Source organism: Anarhichas minor, unplaced genomic scaffold (genome assembly GCF_050575085.1).
Source record: "Anarhichas minor isolate MPS153535 unplaced genomic scaffold, ASM5057508v1 ptg000005l, whole genome shotgun sequence".
Lineage (NCBI taxonomy): Eukaryota > Metazoa > Chordata > Actinopteri > Perciformes > Anarhichadidae > Anarhichas > Anarhichas minor.
Window position 1 is genome coordinate 2,589,190 of NW_027466451.1, and position 22,565 is coordinate 2,611,754.

At 41.2% G+C, this 22,565-nt stretch overlaps 1 protein-coding gene across 1 annotated transcript in view; it reads right to left on the reverse strand.

Moving 5' to 3' along the window:
* Positions 1-22,565, reverse strand: part of agbl1 (AGBL carboxypeptidase 1) — a 170,302-nt gene that overhangs the window by 95,952 nt on the left and 51,785 nt on the right. The window contains exon 8 of the mRNA XM_076076023.1: positions 12,440-12,477. Coding sequence (XP_075932138.1) covers positions 12,440-12,477 — 38 coding nt within the window. The remainder of the gene's footprint in view (positions 1-12,439; positions 12,478-22,565) is intronic.

Consider the following 22,565-nt stretch of genomic DNA (forward strand, 5'->3'; position numbering starts at 1 on the left):
CTTGAAGCTGGAGCTTCCCCAGGCAGTATAGAATGTAAGTAAAAAATATACTTTCAAATACTAGACTGTACGACCATTAAGCCGACCCAGGGAGCTAGTGGCTGGTAAAACAGCATAGACAGGTCGCATCCCGCTACATAACGAGCCGAAACTGTATGTTTCCTGTGAACACAGATTATACTGAAAATACTTTACACATAAAACGAGTGGGAACTCTACGTTTCCTGTGAGCACAGAAGTGTATTTGGAAAAGACACTTCGCATGTGACAAGGGGAAACCATGTTCCCTGTTAGAACAGAAGTTTATTTTGAAAAGACAGTATCAATGCAACAGACGGAAACTGACAGGCCGTCCTGTCACATCCAAAACTGACACTAGAGGGGAACCTAGAACGTCATAGTTTGAAGTGTAGGGCAACGTATTTGACGAGTTTGGAGAAAAGCCAATTTAATCACTGGGAAACACATTCAAACACTCACATAGGACATACATATTTGCTGTATATTGCTAAAGAAAAGGTGAAGAATTTATCAGCACTTACATCTATTGCACCAAACATTGATGAACTGGAAATTCAGAACAGACACATTCAAATTGTTTCAAAAGTCTGACAGGTGAAACCCTTATCTGTAAGTCCCAAAACCACCAGGAAGGCTTTTGTTGTGGGCTTATTTCGTAGGTGAGGATAACCTCGACAAATAAAGCTGTGCTGAAATATGTCTGAAAAAAGGTCTTCATTTGCACCTTTAAAAAACAGAGACAAACACTGCAGTGCAGTGGGTGAGATGCCAAACACAAACTAAGTGTTGTTCGATTAAATATGCTCCCAGAACAGTTCGGGATCAGGAAGAGAAACTGCATCCAGAATACATTGTTCGCCAGGACCGAAAAATACTTCAAATCTACAAATGCGACTTGATATTAGCGTAATTGTTGCCTTTATGTTCACTCCAAACATTGAATTATAGATCAAAGTAAAACTCTGAGAGCCGGTTCATTTCGATGTTCTAGTTTATGAGCGAACGCGTTGCCCTTGATGTTCTGTGCAAATTGGCACTTTGACATGAAGCGCAGCACAATATTGCATAAATCATGAAAAAAGCTTGGAGCCCTCCGAATCTCTCTCGCTGCCTCTGGAGTAGTGACTCTCTAAACCTGTCGCCGCACACAAAATGTGTGCGGCGTGAGCTTCTGACAAGAGGATTAGAGAGGCAAACTGTGTACACAACAAGTTTAGACAAAAGAGAGAGGGAAGAGTAAAGCATCAATGTTTGCTGACTTTATTTCCAGAGATGATCTGAGTTCATCTGCAGTCCAACAGGTTCACAAACGGGCCGGATGCTGCTTTGTTTCTCTGTAGTCCTGCTCTGCTGCTGTAAGATTGGATATAATCAATTAAGGACTTTATGTGATTTATGGAGAAAAATCGTCCGATATCCTGTAATTTCACAGCTTCAAACTGTCTGTTGTGAAAAAAAAGACAATAACCCCCTACTACTTATAGGAAAAGTTGACTTCTTTTTGGCCTAGCCATGAAACATGTATGGATTACCAAATATGCTTCCTGGCCACGGTTTGTTTTCCACCGGTGGTCCGGTAGATGAAGAGGACGGACACCAAAAATAAAGGATATGCCGTGGCAACCCAAACCAAAGAAATATAAAAACAAACTTTTCGCTTTGTTCAATGAACAAGTAACTTGACCTATTTAAACTATTTCGGCTCTTGGCATCCTTAAGCTGCATGCCCTGTGCACAGCTGGTACTAACAAGACAATAGCACCATCAAAGGGGGCCAATTTATAAACAATTTATTGCCACGGATGGCCACATGGGGCAGTAGTACCAACCACAGTCTAAGAGTATACAGTCTAACTTGTCCTTTTTGGCTCCTACAAGTAGTATAAAGAGCCAGAAAGTCCATGTAGGGAGGAGGTCGGGGCAAATGGATTGGTCGAATAAACACAGGACTTTCACCCAGGAGTCCTGTGTATGTCCTGTGTCAGCCAGCGCTGACTCATTTTAAGTTACATAAGTACGTTAACTAACATACTTACAAACTGAAGCTATGTAACAAACATTTGTTTGAACACAAATCATGTTTTCTTTCCTAAAACCTAACCAAGTAGTTTTTTTTGCCTAAAACCTAAAGTAATGCCAAGGGGTCCCCGACCAAGCATTCGTACGTGACGAGTTGGGAATGAGAACAGGGTTGGCGCAGAACAAGGGAGCCAAAGAGTCAGGGCTTCTTTTTCAAGGTCCTACAGTGTGTAACATTAAATATGCATGAAGATATGTGGACCAATCAAAGAAAAGTTTAAAAAGGATCCTTTAGTATATTTTATTGGGAGTTAAAAAAATGCATTCATGCCAAGAAATATCCAAATTTAAAGTGTGAAGGAATTTTTTTCTTTTGATCCCATGAAGATAACCCGGTTGCACTTAAGAAACTCTCTAACAGCTCAGCTCAGCTCAGACTTTTAGCTGCTCTCCTGATGAGATCAAAATTGCCAGTGCTCCTCATTCTTTCCAACATGTCCATGCTGTTTGTTGCGATGAACATCGCAGCCTCTAGAGGCCTGCTTACCGACGTCATGCTCCAGTCTTGCTAATGAAATTTAAATTTCGTAAAATATCACTTTCTTTTCTATCTTTGTTCCATGAGAAAGACTTTGCGCAGGACAGAAAGCGGCGGCCACTGTCACCTCAGAAGATAACAACCGAGAGCTCTTCACAGCTCCACGGACTCAGACACACACACCGCTCAAAATCAAAGAGCCTCTGCGGACTGGAGGTGAGAGCATGTTTAAACATGCTGTGGGGGGGGGGGCAGGGGCAGAGAGAGAGAGGTTTGGGGGTGCAAGCGTGGCATATGATGTACGTGAAACCAAAAGAGAATGTGTGTGTGTGTTTATGTATACTGCGAGAGGTCCATTCAGAATGACAAACATGCTAAGTGTGTGAAAATTAAAAAACACAGATTCAAGCACGCACACTTGCACACACATACATGATGAGATCCATCAGGTGCTCAGCCTGTAAATGCCACACGACTGGAGACAAAGCGCAAAAGTGACCCCTGCAGGAACAACTAAAGCAGTACAGCACGGGTCCCAGAACCATCCATTTTTTTCATTTAGCACCATGAGAGGAGAGGGGAGGGCGACAAGGAGGAGAGGGTATGGAGGAGAGAGGAAAGGATTCGGAGGACAGGAGAGGTTTTTGGATTTCAACATTCTTTTATTGAACACTGTCACATCATCACTTAAACCCAAAAAACAACAAAATCTGTCATCCAAACACTGAAACGTCAATCCCCTCTCCTTTTTAAAAGCTCAAACAACGCTGGCAGCCTAGACAGTGAGCAAATAAATATATCAGGGTCTCAGTCTGAGGACAGAAAATACACTTCTGTTTGTAACTATTGCCCCGTGTGCAACTGGAGGTCCGCTGTCCGCTTTTTAAAGGGCAGCTTGTACAGGAGAGGAGAGGTTTTGGTTTCCAAATTTACTTTATTGATCGAGGAGACACCAGATCACTGTCACATCATCAATTAGAAAAATACAATAAATAAATAAAAACAATTCATTCAAGCACAGAAAAACACCAACATATCATAAATGAACAATCAGCTCCGCCTCCCCCACGGAGCATAAAACCCCCCCAATAGCCCAAATGCGGCTGAAGGCCGTCACATTGTCCATCATTTGGAAATATATGGATTCTACCCTCAGTCGAGCCTTCAGCAGTCCCTCCAGAACCAGTACCAGCTCCACACTTCCGGCACCCTGAGCCCGGTACTTGTGTGTTAACCAAATGGCCAACTTAGCAGTACCGGACAAAAAGTTCACCAAAGTGAGTACCGTTTTCCTCTAAACAGAGTATTTCGGACCAAAGATGAACTAAACCAAAAGAAGAAACCTCCCCAAGACCCTGAAACCACCTTTTTAAAAGTTCAAACAGTGCTGACAGCCGAGGACACTAAACAAACTGAGAACAGAATAAACATCCCTGCCCCAGCTCAGGATCAAGGTGCACTCTGTATCTGTTCGTAGCTATTGCCCCGTGTACAACACTCCACTGGAGGTCTGCTGTCCGCTTTTCAATGGGCAGCTTGTACAGAGACCGCCAGCTGCCTTTCGGGGAAAACTCTGGACCAAAGAACTCTCTCCACCTTGACTCCTTCATCCCTGCCAAAAAGCGCAAGTTCACAACCTTGACGCAGGTTCAGTAGATGGCTTTTTTGCCCACTTGTCCAGGTGCAGGGTTGTGAAAGTGAGCAGCTGACTTCCTCCTTCCTGCCACTCTCCCACAGAGGGTGATGGACAGAGAGGGGAAGCAGTACTCAAAGCCGTCATACCATTGGTCACACAGAGTTTGGTTTGCAGCAAACTCTCTCTGGGGTATGGACAGGGCGGCACAGACTTCCTCCACCACTCTGTTGATCAGCCAGGACTGAGGTGATGCTGCTGTTCTCTCTCAGGGCGTCCATCGATGTCGCCGTCATCCTCAACAGATGGCCCAGTTTGGTGCAGCCAGCTTCTCTGAGACTCACCTGCAGGCTGGCAGATTGCAGAGTTTGAGTCTGTATAAAGTTGTTAAAGAACAAAGGTTCCTCAAACAACCACATTCCAGGAACCTCATTTGTGGTGTATGTGGTCTTGAAGATTTTCCACACCTGCAGTACAGAGCTGTAGAAAAGTGTTAGTCCAGTAGGGTCCAAAGTCTCTGGTTGCAGGAGGAACAGCTGCTTGTCATAGCCCAACCGCCCTGCTCTCCTCAGCAGCAGTCGAGCTGTGTCAAGCCAGCTTGGGCCACAGTTGTAGACCAGTCTTTGAGCTGTCCAGAGTCGGAAAGAGGCAATTTTGGACTGGATGTCAATCAGTCCATGCCCACCTTCATCAACAGGCAGGTACAGAGCTGCTGCCCGGACCCAGTGCTTGCCAGACCAGAAAAAGTCTACGATGGATCTCTGGATGTCCTCTATCAGGCCTCTCAGTGGCATCAGAGCAATAAGTTTGTGCCAAAGAGACGAGGCGACTAAGTTATTGGGAACCAGAACTCTTCCCCTATATGACAACTGGGGTAGCAACCATTTCTATTTAGACAACCGAGCGCATATTTTCTCCTTCACTCCCTCCCAGTTCTTTGCTTGAAAGCCCTCGGTGGCCAAAAAAACCTCCCAGGACTTTCAGCCCCTCTTTCCCCCACTCAAGTCCACCAGGCAGACTGGGTGCTGCCCGGTCCGTCCACTGTCCCACTAACAAGGCTTCAGTCTTGGCCCAGTTCACCCGTGCAGATGAGGGCTTTTTTAATACAATGACAAGATATCCTCTAAACATTGAACGTCCTTCTGACTAGAAACAAAAACACATACATCCTCTGCATAAGCAGATACAATAGGAGGACGATTAAGACTGGAGGACCCTGGCAGTGAGAGACCGCTGAGTCGACCTCTCAACCTGCACAGCAAGGGCTCAATAGCTAAGCTATATAATTGACCTGAAATAGGACAACACTGTCTTATCCTTCGCTGTACAGGGATTGGTCGATTCAGCCCTGCTCCTGTCTTTACCAAACATTGAGCACCACTCTACAATAAACCAACCCAAGCCAGAAAACCATCACCAAAAACAAAAGTCCTAAGTGCAGAAAACTGCTAAGAGTGATCCACCCTGTCCAAGGCTTTCTCCTGATCCAATGACACAATAGAAGGTTTACATTATTTTTCCTGCACAAATCAAAGTGTCTCTCATGAGGAAAATGTTGTCCATAATTGTCCTGTCAGGTACACAATAGATTTGGTCTGAATGTACAACTAAGTCCAGGTTGTCCTTGAGTCTATTTGATAAGGCTCTGGAAAGTACCTTATAGTCAGTACAGAGGAGGGCAACCAGCCTCCAGTTCCTGAGTAATGCCAGGTCTCCTTTCTTTGGCAGCAGGGAAAGCCTCGCTTGCTGACAGGAGACAGAAAGAGATCCTGTTCTGAAACACTCCAACAGAACACTATGTAAATCATGTCCAAGTGTATTCCAGAAGCGTTTGTAAAAGTCAGCGGAGAGACCATCAATCCCTGGTGCCCATCCTGATGCCATCTGTTTGACAGCAACCGTCAAATCCTCCAGAGTCAGCCCACAATCCAGAGCAGCTTTCTCCTCCGGGCTGAGCTGAGGAAGCCCCTCCAAGAGCTCCTGCCGACACTCCATGCTGCAATGCTCTGCCCCAAAGAGGTCAGCATAGAACTCCATGGCATGGTTCCTCATCTCGCCTGGACTGGTGGTCACCCTGCCTCCTGGAAGCCTAAGGCAGGTCATCTGCTTCCTCTGTGCCACCAATCTCTATAGGTTGAAGAAGAAAGAGCTTGGGGCGTCCATGTCCTTCAGCTGGAGGAAGTGAGACCTGTCAAGAGCTCCCTTCACCCTCTCCTGCAGGAAGGAGCTAAACTCAACCTCTTCTCCTGGAGCAGTTGACCCGTAGCAGGATCTTGGTCTCGGTGTAGCCCCTCCTCAATATCCCCGATGTTGGCCTCCAGCTCCTGGACTACTGCCTTGATTTTAGCAGTGGAATGGGAGGTGTACTGCTGGAAAAAAACAAAAGCTTTTCCAACCTCCCACTACAGCTTCAGAGAAGTAAAATAATGTTCTGCTTTTCCACATATGCCAAAAGTGCTCAAAGCTCTGGCAGGAAAAACTGTCCTGCAGAGCTTGTTATTGAAGAACCAGTAGGACTTGACCCTTTCATCTGGCAAAATGATCAACTCTATGGTGATGATATGGTGGTCACTGAAGCCAACTGGACTGATGCTACTGTGGAGCAATCTGGAGCTGAGACCCTGTGAAATGTATATCCTGTCTAATCTGGCTGCACTCACCCTGTTATTGTTGACCCTCACCCATGTGTACCGTATGGATTGTGAATGTTTGGTTCTCCATGCGTCTAGCACACACGTGTCAAACTCAAGGCCCGCGGGCCGAATCCGGCCCGCCACGTCATTTTATGTGGCCCGCGAATCCGCCAGCAAAAAAAAAAGTTACAAAATTTTTTATTTTTTTTTTTATTTTGGAAAAGAAATTTAAAGTTAGACTTGGAAATAAAAGTATCCCCATGGTCGAAATTATGAGATAGACGGTTGAAATTCTGAGATAGCATGTTGTCTGTGTACTGACATTAAAATTATCACAACAGGTGGACAGGAGAGGGAACAGACCGTAAAGCGGTTTTCCAACAAGTGATTGAGTTGAAAAAGATCAACAAATAATCCCAAAATGTCCACGAAGAGAAAAATTGATGCAGAGGGAAGAAAATGTAATTTAAGATGGGAAAGCGAATACATGTTTGTGCTTCAAGGAGAAAAACGGGTCTGTCTTCTGTGTTATGATGCGTGTCGGTGATGAAGGATACAATTCACGTCGTCATTTTGACACCAAACACGGAGCTACATTTAGCCTCCAAGAAAAACATAAAATTGTCCAAGAATTAAAAGCAGACTGCAATCACAGCAGAATATATTTACAAAAGCTACAGCCCAGTGCTGCTAAAGGTATGTGAGCAGGTGAGCTCCGACCAGATACAGACTTTTACAAATGTCAGTTTGTGAAGAAACACCATCGCAGATCGAGTTCAGGAACTAGCAGCAATCTAACAACACAGCTAGCTAAGAGACGAGCAGGTACTCGTCTTCTTCATTAGCTGTTGATGAAAGCACAGACAACACGGACACAGAGCATCTATCCATGTTTATAAGACCTGATCTCAGTGAGGAGCTCTTGGATGTAGCTGCCATGCGCGGGACGACGACGGGGACATTAGTGATGCAGAGAGGTGACAAAAATAGCTTTGAACAAAGTTAATGTAATAACTTGTGTTTGATGATATTTGTCTTTGTTATTTTCTTTAAAAGTTTGATCTTTGATAGAGTAATGTGGGTTTCCTAACCCTAAATTAAAATGATTTATTATTTATTTATAATAACAGAAATGTGCTTAAATATCATTTTACATTTATATAACTGCATGTACAATATTTTTACACTTGAATAAACAATAATCAAATGCAGAGAGAGTTATTTAACAATATGTTAGGAGTAGTTACAGTTATACAGTCTTACAGTTACAACCGGCCCTTTGAGGGAAACCATGATGCTGATGTGGCCCAGAGTGAAAATGAGTTTGACACCCCTGGTCTAGCAGGTCCAGATGTGTGATGACACTGTTCAGGCTGTGAGATGATTGTGGATGGGGTTCCTCACTGGTCCTGTCTACAGTAAAGTCCAAAGTGCAGTTAAAATCACCACCCATAACTAAATGTTCTTGATGATGGTTCCTTAGCTCTTTGTCCAGTATGTTGCAAAAACCCACTCTTTCAGTTCCCTGGTTTGGTGCATAAATATTGACAAAGCAGAAGATAGAGCTCTCAATTTCTGCCCTCACAATAAGCAGCTGACCCTTCACCACCTCAGTAGAGGACAAGATGGTTGCATTAGCAGTTTTTCTGAACAGAACCGCGACCCCTACACTAATATTAGTGCCATGGCTGAGGGCACACGACCCATCCCACCATAAACCCCAATCTACCTCAACTGATGGAACCGTGTGTGTCTCCTGCAGAAACAACACATTGACCCTTTTTTGGATAGAGACTTCCGATATTAAAGCCCTTTTTTGACGATCTCTCCCACCGTTAATGACCCTATTTTGAGGCTTTGAATTGAGGGGTCAGAGAAGAGAAACAGACCAAATATATCAAGCAGAAAGCAGTACAGAGGAAAAACCACTGAGGTACATGATCATTTTACTTTTTAGTCTTTTTAACAATTTTACCTTTTTGTGCTTTCCGAAGAAGAGTGATATGATTTTTTAGGCGGAAACGCTTTCTCTCATCCAAAAGGTCGAAGCCGGCCAGTTTTTTAAGTATATCAACTGATTTGATGAATTTAGTGGTGTCACTGAAATAATTACTTACTTTAAATGCTTGATCTAGAAATTTGTTTATTTATTCTAATGAGTATAGATCGGTGTTTCTACTGGAGGTTCCACTAACAGATGCTGTGTCTGACTCAGTGTGGCTTGGCGTGGTTGGGCTCAGCTGCAGCGGGGACGGAGTGGGGGGAGTGGTTCAGGGAACGGTGCTGGTAAGAGGCGTAATCAGCCTCAGCTATAATCAGTCTCTGATTGTATATATCTCCTAGAAAAACGGCAGTAGGGACGGAGGCGCGAGGCAAGACACAGGCTGGCCGAGCGACGGTGGGAGCGAGAGACAGCCCGACGAAATCGCCCACGGCTGGGGATGCTCGAACGCACGGCGGCAGAGCGCACGACCGAGACCAGCTTGAACTGTGGCAAAATAAAGTATATTGAGAGACGCTATATGAGTGTGCTGGCGTCATTGTGCCTTGGAAACCCACCGTGGTAACAGGAACGTGTTACAGTGTCATAATACATGTCTTCTCCACATGACACCTGATGATTAGAAACACTGTTCCTCATTTCTGCCTCTAACACTTGTGGAGGCTGCTTCCTCAACATTTTCTGCTGGCTGGGGTTGTACTTCAGATTCTACAGTCTGAGAGCTGCTGTTCTCTGCAGCAACAGAAGCATGTTGCTCCTCAGCTTGGCTTTGCTCTTTCTCATCCTTGTTCTTATGTTTTAACTGTGAGCTAGCGGCATCAGCCGCCGCACCCGCAATACCTGCCACCACTACGGGCCTGGCCGGCAAGCAGCCAGCCACGGTGCCGGCCGAAGGGCCGCCAGCCGCGGCAGTGGCTGTGGGCCCGGCCCCAGGTTCGTCAGCCGCGGGCGGGGTGCCCATGTCAGCAGAGCCGGACTGCTTTCTATGCTGACAGGCAAAGCGTTTGTGAGCCACATCTCCACACTCAAAATGTTTGAGCTGTCTTGAGCTGGTATACACCATGTAGGAGCCGTCACCGTGCTTCACTCTGAAGGACACCTCCAGTCTTTGAGTCGGTGAGTCCAGAAACATGAACACCTGCCACCTCAGGGACTGAACATGCTTCAGTTTGGGATCTTTACATCCCAAACTCCCTGTCTTTAATCCATTGGCAAATTTACCAAACCTCCGGAGCTATTTCTCTAACAACTCGTTAGGGATAAACGGCGTAATCCGCATGGAGGGAGCTGACAGCGGGGAGACCTGCACAAATGCGTCCCTGTTAAACACTCCGCTCTCGATCAGCTGAGAGACACGAGGCCCTTCTTTCAAGAACACAACCACTGCTTTGTTCATTCTTGATGCAAAGGAGAGTTTATCGTGTCCTACCTGCTCACTCGACACACAACTCAGTAAAACAGTTAAAGAGACTTACCTGATCATGCACATACTGTAAACAGATGATGAAACGCAGTAGACAACCCAAAGATCAGGGACAGAAACCAATTCAAACTCAACGCCACTCACAGATCCACCGTCACACACTCATGCTCACAGGAAATGGAAAGCTGGAAAGAGGACAGGGGAGAGAGGGAAAGAGGATACAAAAGGTATGGAGGGAGAAGAGAGGATAGGAGAGAGGAAAAGAGGAAAGGATAGAAGAAAAGAGGACAGGTGAGAGGGAAAGAGGAGAGGAAATAAGAGAGGGAAAAAGGAGAGAAAAGAAGAGAGGGAAAGAGGTGAAGAGAAGAGAGGGAAAGGGGAGAGGAGAGAAAATAGGATATAAAAGGGATGGAGGGAGAGGAGAGGAGAGGAGAAAGGAAAACAGCGGAGGAGAGAGGGAAAGGGAAGAGAAGAGGATAAGAGGAAAGGAATTGGAAAAATGCTTCAGTTTAACAGGATGGAGATCAAACAGCCCTGAGACAGCGATTGTGTAGAGATTCTGGGTCACTCTGATCCTCAAGTCTTTTGACGATTGGTCAAATGTGTGAGAATGAAAACAAACAAAACAATTTGCCGTGAAATTTAGAAAGTGTCTCTTCCTCTTACGGTTGTCTCCTGCTGTGGAGAATCCCGTCTCAAATGGCACAGACAGACAAATGAAGGCACCTCATCTCCGATGAGGTGTTATTGCAGTGGAAGAGATGTTGTTCTCGAAACCTGTATTTTACACCAATTGTGGTGAACAATCTAAAAAATGCTTTTACACAGTTGGACTTCAGTCCCTGAACCCCGCTTATGGCTTCTCATAAATGGGCCCGGCGAGGGCCAGCCAGCCTCGGGATGAGATCTCACGACGGGGATCTTGCCACACCGAGCGGCCACCCCTGACCCGCCAAAATAAATCCCACACAGTTTTGGTTAATTATGAAACCGTGTGGAACACTGCCTTGGAGTGGCTGTGTGTGTGTGTGCACACGAGCGTGTGCTTAATTTTGGGGGTGAGGGCCCAAGGCAAAAAATTGGCGGTGCCATTGGTGTGTGTTACCCAATGAGCGGGTTGTCACATTACAGTATTTGACACGTGTTTTGTGGGCACCAAAAAAGGAAAATTACTGTTTTCCATTTTTTTCATATTGAAGTGGGTAAATCGCGAAATAGAATCCTGAAAAACAGTAGAGGAGGCTGAGCATTGTCTGGATAAGGAGAGACCAACGTCCCAAGTTTAAGTTCACATATTGTTTTAGATTTGCCTACCAGCTTTATTATAGTATCTTACTATAATATATATATGTATATATACACTGGCAACCACGACGCATTTGGCTGAAGTCACCTAATAAATGTGGTCACTCTTTAAACTGAAACACCTGTTGCTCTGAAACTGTTGTAATACTGAATGCCCTGTTGGAATATCCATTCCGAAAACCGAACATAATTTAATGTTTAATGCTTATAAAACTTGTCTCAATAGCTGGGGAAAAAACACACTGCTTTCGTTGCCAACATGCGCATAAAATTTTTGATGATGTCGGCTATAAAAGGGTCCATGCTTTGGTTTATGACCAACTACCTGTGGAACTAATGGCATTCCCATTAGCCTCAGCTGGACTTTAGCTAATTAGCAATTGTTAGCATGCTGACAAGTTAAACTCAGATGGTGATCATGGTTAACATTATATCTGCTTAACATCAGCATGTCAGCGTTGTCAGTATGAGAACGTAGGCATGCTGACTCTGGCCTGTCTATGAACCCTTACTCTGGTTTTCTGCTACAGTACTTTCTAAAACCTGCACACAGCTCTTGTAAATGTCATTCCTTTTTTCCTCCGCTAGACCCGGCAGTTTATGTTGGCTATTATGGAGACAACGTACCTCCTTACTTGTTAAGTTGTACAGAGAGGAAAATGCTTCTCATAATCAAGTGAGATGTCACACTATAGCATGAGCAGCTATCCATGTAGTAAGAGAAATAGATCATTAAACAAGAAAAATTGGCCTCAGAAACAGAGACACCCGGTGAAAGGGTGTGAGTCGTGTTGACGATGATGATGATGTACACCCAGTATGATGGAAACCATCAGCTGGTGAATGATGAAGGAAACAAACTTACTTGTGCACAGCAGAGCAGCAAAGGCATCAATGGCTGCCCTGGAAAATAAACAGAGGGGGGCAGTTGGCCTTTCAGACATATATATTAACACACACATCAATATGCAAATTGTACATAATACACTAGTGTGCAAATGAGTGGGATGAATACCAAAAAACACACGGACACAGGCATAGTGGGTCTGATGTGTGTATTTGTTCTAGCTCGTTTGGGAGTTGTATGCAACATCACAGTATATTCTTGGATTTAATATAATAGAAAAATTATGAAAAACTCCAGAAAAATCAATAACGTAAAAAACTTTACGTGACATATTTTAGAATAGTACTTGGTGTGATTATGGATGTGCTTTAAAAACTCTATCCGTGGTCAAAGACATGTCAAAGTCTAGTTTCCGCGTGGATACTTTATACCACAGTATTGTACCTGGAACGAAAATTGAAATCTACTCAAGAGGTCTTTTTTTATCATGCGAAGTTGTGTTGATTGTTTCATGAGTCATAGTCATGATCATTTGGCAGTACCTCAACACATCCTGAAGTTTTTCAGTACAGAAGCAGGTCAGGTTTAACTGTAAGAAGGTAAATGCTTCTTTGGTCCCTCTACAGCAGGGGTCACTAATAGACGGACCCGCTGTATCTGGACCCTTGACTTATAACCGAGAATTATGACATTTTCAAGGAGCGCTTCTATTTTAACCAGCGCAGCTTTTCTAGCCTTTATGGCACTCGTTCAGCGGTCCAGGAAGCACAATGCTATGCGCTGTAAACCATCTCATGTGACGCTACTCGTATTCCGATAAGCGTCGCCCTCGACTCGAGTACAATATTCACACTCACGGGAGAGAGGGGAGGGAGACCCGACAGTCGGGAAAAGTATTTGAGTCTGAGAAGTTATTGACACGCTCGAAAAAGAGAAAAGTGGACAGCTTAACCAGAGCCTTTAACCAAGAATGGACAGACTTTTAAATGTTTAATATTCCCACAACCAGTTTAAAACCAGTATGTCTCATATGTTCAGAGACCGTGACGATTATTAACTGCGGTCAAGTCAGCAGACACTCAGATCTCCGTGGTCAACTCAGCAGACACTTAAATTGTAGTGCACCTATACGCTGAAACTTACGGTAAACGCAACCAAACGGCACAGGACGGGAGCGAGCGAAAGATTTTGCAAAGTTAGCGGAAAGATTAACGTGAAAACTTCCGGTTTTCTACAGACGAACATCCGGTTTTCAAAATAAGATGCCAACAAAGTATACATATTGCATAATGAAATGAGATTAAATTAATTATATTCCAATAAGTATAAAAAATGATACCATCATCTCGTGAGTTAAAGGGAAAATACACCTAATTTGTGCGTAAAGTGTATTTATTCTTTGATTTGAGGGTTGCTGGAAATTAATAACACCTGACTGACAGTCAATTAAGATGTTTTACGAAGCAAAAACTCTGAACTGAATTTATATCTTCAAATGGCAAATTTCTGAAGTTTTTAAGGTGCTATGAAAATGTTTTTCTCAATAATTCCCCACAATGACTAATGCATATATGTTCAGGACAAAAAAAAGGCTAATATCACAATATTTGAGCTGCTACAAAAATATTTTTCTCAATAATTCCATACAATGACTGATGTATATGTAATCAAGGCATCGTTGACTCCACCCATAGAGAAAATTTGAGACTTTTACTGTACCAATTAAGAGATATTTCAAAGTAAAAGTCATACATTTGAATTGAGAAAATATCTAATAAATGAATATTTGAAGTGTAATAAAATGTTTTTTCTCAATAAGTCCAGACAATGACTGATATACATGTGTTGAGGACGTCGTTGACTCCACCCAAACTGAATATTAGACATTTTTACTGTCCCAATTAAGAGATATTTCAAAGTAAATGTCATACATTTGAATTGAGAAAATATCTAATAAATGGATATTTGAAGTGTAATAAAAACAGTGTTCTCAATAAGTCCAGACAATGACTGATATACATGTGTTGAGGACATCGTTGACTCCACCCACACTGAAAATTTGACATTTTTACTGTCCCAATTAAGAGATATTTCAAATTAAAACTCATACATTTGAATTGAGAAAATATCTAATAAATGGATATTTGAAGTGTAATAAAAACAGTTTTCTCAATAAGTCCAGACAATGACTGACATGTATGTGTTGAGGACGTCGTTGACTCCACCCACACTGAAAATTTGACATTTTTACTGTCCTAATTAGGAGATATTTCAAATTAAAACTCATACATTTGAACCGAGAAAACGTATAATAACTGAATATTTGAAGTGTAATAAAAACAGTTTTCTCAATAAGTCCAGACAATGACTGATATGTATGTGTTGAGGACGTCGTTGACTCCACCCACACTGAAAATTAGACATTTTTACTGTCCCAATTAAGAGATATTTCAAATTAAAACTCATACATTTGAATCGAGAAAATATCTAATAAATGGATATTTGAAGTGTAATAAAAACAGTTTTCTCAATAAGTCCAGACAATGACTGATATGTATGGGTTGAGGACATCGTTGACTCCACCCAAACTGAATATTAGACATTTTTACTGTCCCAATTAAGAGATATTTCAAAGTAAAAGTCATACATTTGTACCAAGAAACGGGTACATTTCTGAATATTTGAGATGCTATAAAAACTATTTTCTCAATAATTCCACACAATGACTAATGCATATAAGTTGAGGAAATCTCTGACCACACATATACAGAAAATGAAAAATCTTTACTGTGGTAATGAAGAGATTTTTTTAAAGTCAATTAATTAATTTGTTCCAAGAAATATCCAATAACTGAATATTTGAGATGCTATAAAAAGAGTTTTCTTTATAATTCCAGACAATGACTAGTGCATATGTGTTCATGACATCTCTAACTATACTAATACTGAGAATCAAATATTTTTACTTTCCCAATTAAGAGATTTTCCAAAATATAAGTCCTTCTTTTGAACGTTCAAAAAGTTAATTTCTTAATATTTAAGGTGCTATAAAAAGGGTTTTCTTAATAATTCCAGATAATGACTGATGCATATCTGTTCAAGACATCTTTGACTCCACCCATACTGAAAATTAAACAATTTTACTGTACCAATTAAGAGATATTTAAAAGTAAATGTCATACATTTGTACCGAGGAACAGGTAATTTCTGAATATTTGAAGTGTTATAAAAAGTATTCCCTCAACAATTCCAAACAATGATTGATGTATACAGGTGCATCTCAATGAATTAGAATATCATCGAAAGTGTGATATATTTCGAGTGTTTAGGCTATGGCTTACAGCTAATAAAAACCCCAAATTCTGTATCTCAGAAAATTAGATATTACATAAGACCGATTAAAAAAAGGATTTTTAAAATAGAAATGTTGGCCTACTGAAAAGTATGTCTATGTACAGTATAAAGTGTGCACTCAATACTTGGTTGAGGCTCCTTTTGCATGAATTACTGCATCAATGCGGCGTGGCACGGAGGCGATGAGACTGTGGCCCTGCTGAGGTGTTATGGAAGCCCAGGTTGCTTTGATAGCGGCCTTCAGCTCGTCTGCATTGTTGGGTCTGATGTCTCTCATCTTCCTCTTGACAATACCCCATAGATTCTCTCTGAGGTTTAGGTCATTCAAGAATTTGGTTGAGAATCACAAGGAGTGAACTGCGGCTGGAGTCAGTGCTTCAAGAGCCACCACACACAGACGTATCCAGGACATGGGCTACAACTGTCACATTCCTTGTGTCAAGCTACTCCTGAACCAGAGACGTAAGAAGTGTCTTACCTGGGCTAAGTTGCCTGAGCTAAGTTACCTGGACTAAGGAGAAAAAGGACTGGACTGTTGCTCAGTGGTCCAAAGTCCTCTTTTCAGATGAAAGTCAATTTTGCATTTAATTTGGAAATCAAGGTCCAGAGTCTGGAGGCAGAGTGGAGAGGCACACAATCCAAGTGTCTTGAGGTCCAGTGTGAAGTTTCCACAGTCAGTGATGATTTGGGGAGCCATGTCATCTGCTGGTGTTGGTCCACTGTGTTTTATCAAGTCCAAAGTCAGTGCAGCCTTCTACCAGGACATTTTAGAGCACTTCATGCTTCCCTCTGCTGACAAGCTTTATGGAGATGCTGATTTCATTTTCCAGCAGGACTTGGCACCTGCCCACACTGCCAAAAGCACCAATACATGGTTTAATGACCACGGTATCACTGTGCTTGATTGGCCAGCAAACTCGCCTGACCTAAACCTCAGAGGTCTTATGTAATATCTAATTTTCTGAGATACAGAATTTGGGGTTTTTATTAGCTGTAAGCCATAGCCTAAACACTCGAAATATATCACACTTTCGATGATATTCTAATTCATTGAGATGCACCTGTATACATCAATCATTGTTTGGAATTGTTGAGGGAATACTTTTTATAACACTTCAAATATTCAGAAATTACCTGTTCCTCGGTACAAATGTATGACATTTACTTTTAAATATCTCTTAATTGGTACAGTAAAATTGTTTAATTTTCAGTATGGGTGGAGTCAAAGATGTCTTGAACAGATATGCATCAGTCATTATCTGGAATTATTAAGAAAACCCTTTTTATAGCACCTTAAATATTAAGAAATTAACTTTTTGAACGTTCAAAAGAAGGACTTATATTTTGGAAAATCTCTTAATTGGGAAAGTAAAAATATTTGATTCTCAGTATTAGTATAGTTAGAGATGTCATGAACACATATGCACTAGTCATTGTCTGGAATTATAAAGAAAACTCTTTTTATAGCATCTCAAATATTCAGTTATTGGATATTTCTTGGAACAAATTAATTAATTAACTTTAAAAAAATCTCTTCATTACCACAGTAAAGATTTTTCATTTTCTGTATATGTGTGGTCAGAGATTTCCTCAACTTATATGCATTAGTCATTGTGTGGAATTATTGAGAAAATAGTTTTTATAGCACCTCAAATATTCAGAAATGTACCCGTTTCTTGGTACAAATGTATGACTTTTACTTTGAAATATCTCTTAATTGGGACAGTAAAAATGTCTAATATGCAGTTTGGGTGGAGTCAACGATGTCCTCAACCCATACATATCAGACATTGTCTGGACTTATTGAGAAAACTGTTTTTATTACACTTCAAATATTCAGTTATTATACGTTTTCTCGGTTCAAATGTATGAGTTTTAATTTGAAATATCTCCAAATTAGGACAGTAAAAATGTCTAATTTTCAGTGTGGGTGGAGTCAACGACATCCTCAACCCATACATATCAGTCATTGTCTGGACTTATTGAGAAAACTGTTTTTATTACACTTCAAATATCCATTTATTAGATATTTTCTCGATTCAAATGTATGAGTTTTAATTTGAAATATCTCTTAATTGGGACAGTAAAAATGTCTAGTATGGGTGGAGTCAACGATGTCCTCAACACATGTATATCAGTCATTGTCTGGACTTATTGAGAAAACTGTTTTTATTACACTTCTAATATTCATTTATTAGATATTTTCTCAATTCAAATGTATGACATTTACTTTGAAATATCTCTTAATTGGGACAGTAAAAATGTCTAATTTTCAGTATGGGTGGAGTCAACGATGTCCTCAACACATGTATATCAGTCATTGTCTGGACTTATTGAGAAAACTGTTTTTATTACACTTCAAATATTCATTTATTAGATATTTTCTCGATTCAAATGTATGAGCTTTAATTTGAAATGTCTCCTAATTAGGACAGTAAAAATGTCTAATTTTCAGTGTGGGTGGAGTCAACGACGTCCTCAACACATGTATATCAGTCGTTGTCTGGACTTATTGAGAAAACTGTTTTTATTACACTTCAAATATCTATTTATTAGATATTTTCTCGATTCAAATGTATGAGTTTTAATTTGAAATATCTCTAAATTGGTACAGTAAAAATGTCTAATTTTCAGTATGGGTGGAGTCAACGATGTCCAACAATGACTGACACATACATGTCAGTCATTGTCTGGAATTATTGAGAAAAATATTTTTGTAGCACCTTAAATATTGTGATATTACCCATTTTTGTCCTGAACATATATGCATTAGTCGTTGTGTGGAATTATTGAGAAAAACATTTTTATAGCACCTTAAACATTTAAAAAATGTGCCATTTGAAGATACAAATTCAGTTCAGAGTTTTTGCTTCGTAAAATATCTTAATTGACCGTCAGTCAGGTATTATTAACTTCCAGCAACCCTCAAATCAAAGAATAAAGACACTTTACGCACAATTTAGGTGTATTTTCCCTTTAACTCAGGAGATGCAGGTAGCATGTTTTATACTGTGAATATAATTCATTTAATCTCATTTCATTATGCAATATGTATACTTTGTTGCCATCTTATTCTGAAAACCGGATGTTCGTCTGTAGAAAACCGGAAGTTGTCTCACGTTAATCTTTCCGCTAACTTTGCAAAGTTCTTCGCTCGCTCCCGATCTGTGCCGTTTACCGTAAGTTTCAGCGTATATGTGCACTACAATTTAAGTGTCTGCTGAGTTGACCACGGAGATCTGAGTGTCTGCTGACTTGACCGCAGTGATTATTAAAAGCAGCAATGTGAAGAGTCACTACGAGACAAGAAACAACTCCTTTGAACAAACGTACCCACTCACATCTGAAATGAAGTCACAGAAAATAAACCTAAGAGCCAAATATGATCAGAATGCTAACACATTAGTTCACTGTCCAATGATGTTAACAGAGAGAATAGAGCTGAAACAAGTGGTTTAATAACCACAGATGAAGTCCATGCTCACAATTTTCTCTTAGTAGAAGATGAGAAAAATTAAATATTGTGGCTTTTTTGGTTGACATCACTTCACACCTGAATGAACTGAATTAAAGCTGCAGGATAATTCAGTTGAATTAATTTCTCTAAAATTAAGTACTTTATTTTAAGAGCCCAATTTTTCAAAAACTTTGCAATTTATAGTTTCTTTTTATCCAGCCCTTGTTTGAGAGAAGAACATTTATTAAGACTGCACGTGTGTGTGTGTGTGTGTGTGTGTGTGTGTGTGTGTGTGTGTGTGTGTGTGTGTGTGTGTGAATACAGAGATGAAGAATGTGACACTGTCCAGTGTAGTGTTGCTAGCAGGGTGTCACTAACAGGGCATCCAAAGTGTGACAAGAGGCCACGATCTCTGGGCCACAAGCGCTATGTTTACTGAGGATGGGAAACACTACACATCTTCAAAGGCCCCAGCACACAGCTGTGTTACTGTTACCATTGGTGCACATGTTACAGCTATGGAAGGGATCAATACAAATGAATAGTCCTCCAAATCTCAGAAATATTAAAAATCAACAACAATCAACACAGTGCAAATGAAATGGCTGTTTAAAGAACAACCACTACCAAAGGTGACCTTGCAGGAGTTATAACTCCCAAATGAAATACCCTTTGGTATGTTGATCTTTTGACCTCATTCCACATAGACATAATCACAATATTGATTTAAATTTAGTTGCTAAGATGTGATTTAATAAAATATAGATTGTTATTACAAATCTGTAACCCATGTGGAAGAACTACAGAGTCTCACGGCAGTTCATGAAATAGTCACGAAATGCAAATCTATTGGTTTCTTGATGGGAAAAGATGTAAAGAACAGTAATTCATTTTATCTTTTGCATTGTTCTGAGGCAAATTTGTGATTTGTGATTTTGGGCTATATAAATGAAATTTTATTGAATTATAATCCTCCCTGCTCCTGACGTTTTGTTACTCGCCTCTCTTTTCGCTACAAACACTTAACACAGGGCATCTGGTCCTTGTGCATGAATGTATGTTACAATTCTAATGCCACTGTGATGTCCATATCAAATCAAATAAACATAACATAACATTCATCCATGGAAAAACAGTAAAAACTAAAAATGTCTAGCCTAGATACACTTGACTATCCCATAGATGTTGTTTCACAATAATGGGCAGCGCTTTTTGTTTGTAGGGTGTGTGTGTGTAGACATGGCACTGTCTGAAGTAATGAAACGGGGCTTCTCAGCCCGCTTGATGTTAGTGGTTGGAAGTAAAATAATCTGCCTTAATTCCATTTCCAATCCATTCCATGAATTAAACGATTTCATTCTGAATGCAGACATGTTTGAACACGGTGTTGCATTGTGGCGTATTTCACTTCACGGAGGTCACGACAGCTGCCGGGGCCTAAACAGACTGGCTTCTACTCACCGTGGTCGATGGGTCAACAGAATTTGTTATGGAAAATAATATTTGAAGACCACACCTGAATGTGGTTTACTTTAGTGTTTAAAACGTTTTATGGTTGTAGATGTGTTCTACTGCATTTTGCCCTGTGTTGTAAATAATAAGTCAACAAAAGGAAAGGCAACTAGGGAAGTTTGAGTCATGAGTAATGATACATTATGGGTAGTATATTATGAGTCAGTACAAGTGACATTAAGAATTTGAGTATCCATTTAAAAACTACTCATATCAAAACCTGTCAAAGTAAAATACTTCTTGGTAGTCAACGGTAGCTCAAACCTGCAACAATTTAAAAGAGGATAGTAAAGAGTGCTGCGGTGCCCAGCAGTCTAACCGAGGGGACTTGGGGATTAAGTGCTGTTGACAGTTGAGAATAGATGGACAGATTTAGTTGTACAGCTGACTGACTGACTTTTACTGCTTTAAAAGTGTGCACCGCAGCCATCCGGCATGTCTAACGGTTGCCATATCGTAGCAATAATTGGATAAATCACTGTGACAGACATGTCTAACTGCCTCTCACTCTTTGGGGGAAATAGCAAATCTCCTGCCTCGTTGCTCCACTTACATCGCAGAAGTTCACAGCTGCCAATTCTAACAAATTATCCAAAGTATCAGGCGGCTTTGAAATCTGGAATCCCAGAGTCTTCTAATTGTGTTACGACAATTAACAGCTGGCTTCTGCATGAAAATGATACAGAAGACTCACCCTGAGGGCTATAAATTCGTGTCAGAGCATCCGATTCCCTCACACCACCGGGGAGTTTCATGTTCACCAGTGGCTGATCAGGGACTGGTATGCCTGGGATGAAGCCAGGCAGAGAGAGGCCGGTACTCCAAGTGCTCTTGGCATGCCCCACTAGGTATCCTGGAGGATGCTATAGCCATTTGAGCCAAATGCCATCAGTTCTGACAGAGACAGATGGGAAGGAGACATACAAGCTAAGAAGAGAAGGACGGTAGCTTAAGTAAGAGCTGGAGTCTACGCACAAGTTCCGGGGAAATGATGATGTGTTGAGACCAAGAATATGTTAATACAATGATGATGTTTCCCTGTAAACTGTAATACTGCCATGCAGTTTGTGCATGGAGATGGTGCGCATTTCACATATCTGGCTCTAATGAACCAGACAGTTACCGGGAGTTCCATAGTGCCTAATTCCCATCACGCCAAAAGTCTGCAGCTCCACAAGCGGCCTCTGTGATGCAGTCTAGAAACATGTTATGTTTTTCAGGTTGTCCGTCCATCCGGTCCTTTCTTGGTAACGCAATATTTCAAGAACACCTTGAGGGAGTTTCTTCCAATATGCACAAACATCCTGCCTGTACTCAAGGATAAACCTATTTGATTTTATTCACTGTGAACCTCACGTCCGTACCATTCTTGTGATATCTCTGGAACGCCTTGGGTGAATTTCTTTGGAATAAATTTGGCACAAACATCCACTTTGGCGAGCTGACGAACTGATTTTGTATTCAGTGGTCAAAGATCACTGTGACCTCAAGTCTCATGATCGCCTTGAGGAAATGTCCTCACATTTGGCACAGATGAACTGATTAGAATTTAGTGGTCAAAGTTCAAGGTCATTGTGACCTCACGAAAAAATATTCTTGGCCATAACTCAAGAATGAATGTGCTAATTATGACAATTTCACATGTTTAGTGTCTAATTGGATAAAGTGGAGACAGTTTAGACTGTTTTGCGAAGTCATACAACCCTTAGATGGTAATTCTAGTTTTTCGTTGATCCTTATATGTAAAAAAAAGCATTACAGTGGACATTTTGATTGATTTTGTCTGCACTAGATGTCAGACCTTGCCAAAAAACATCCTGT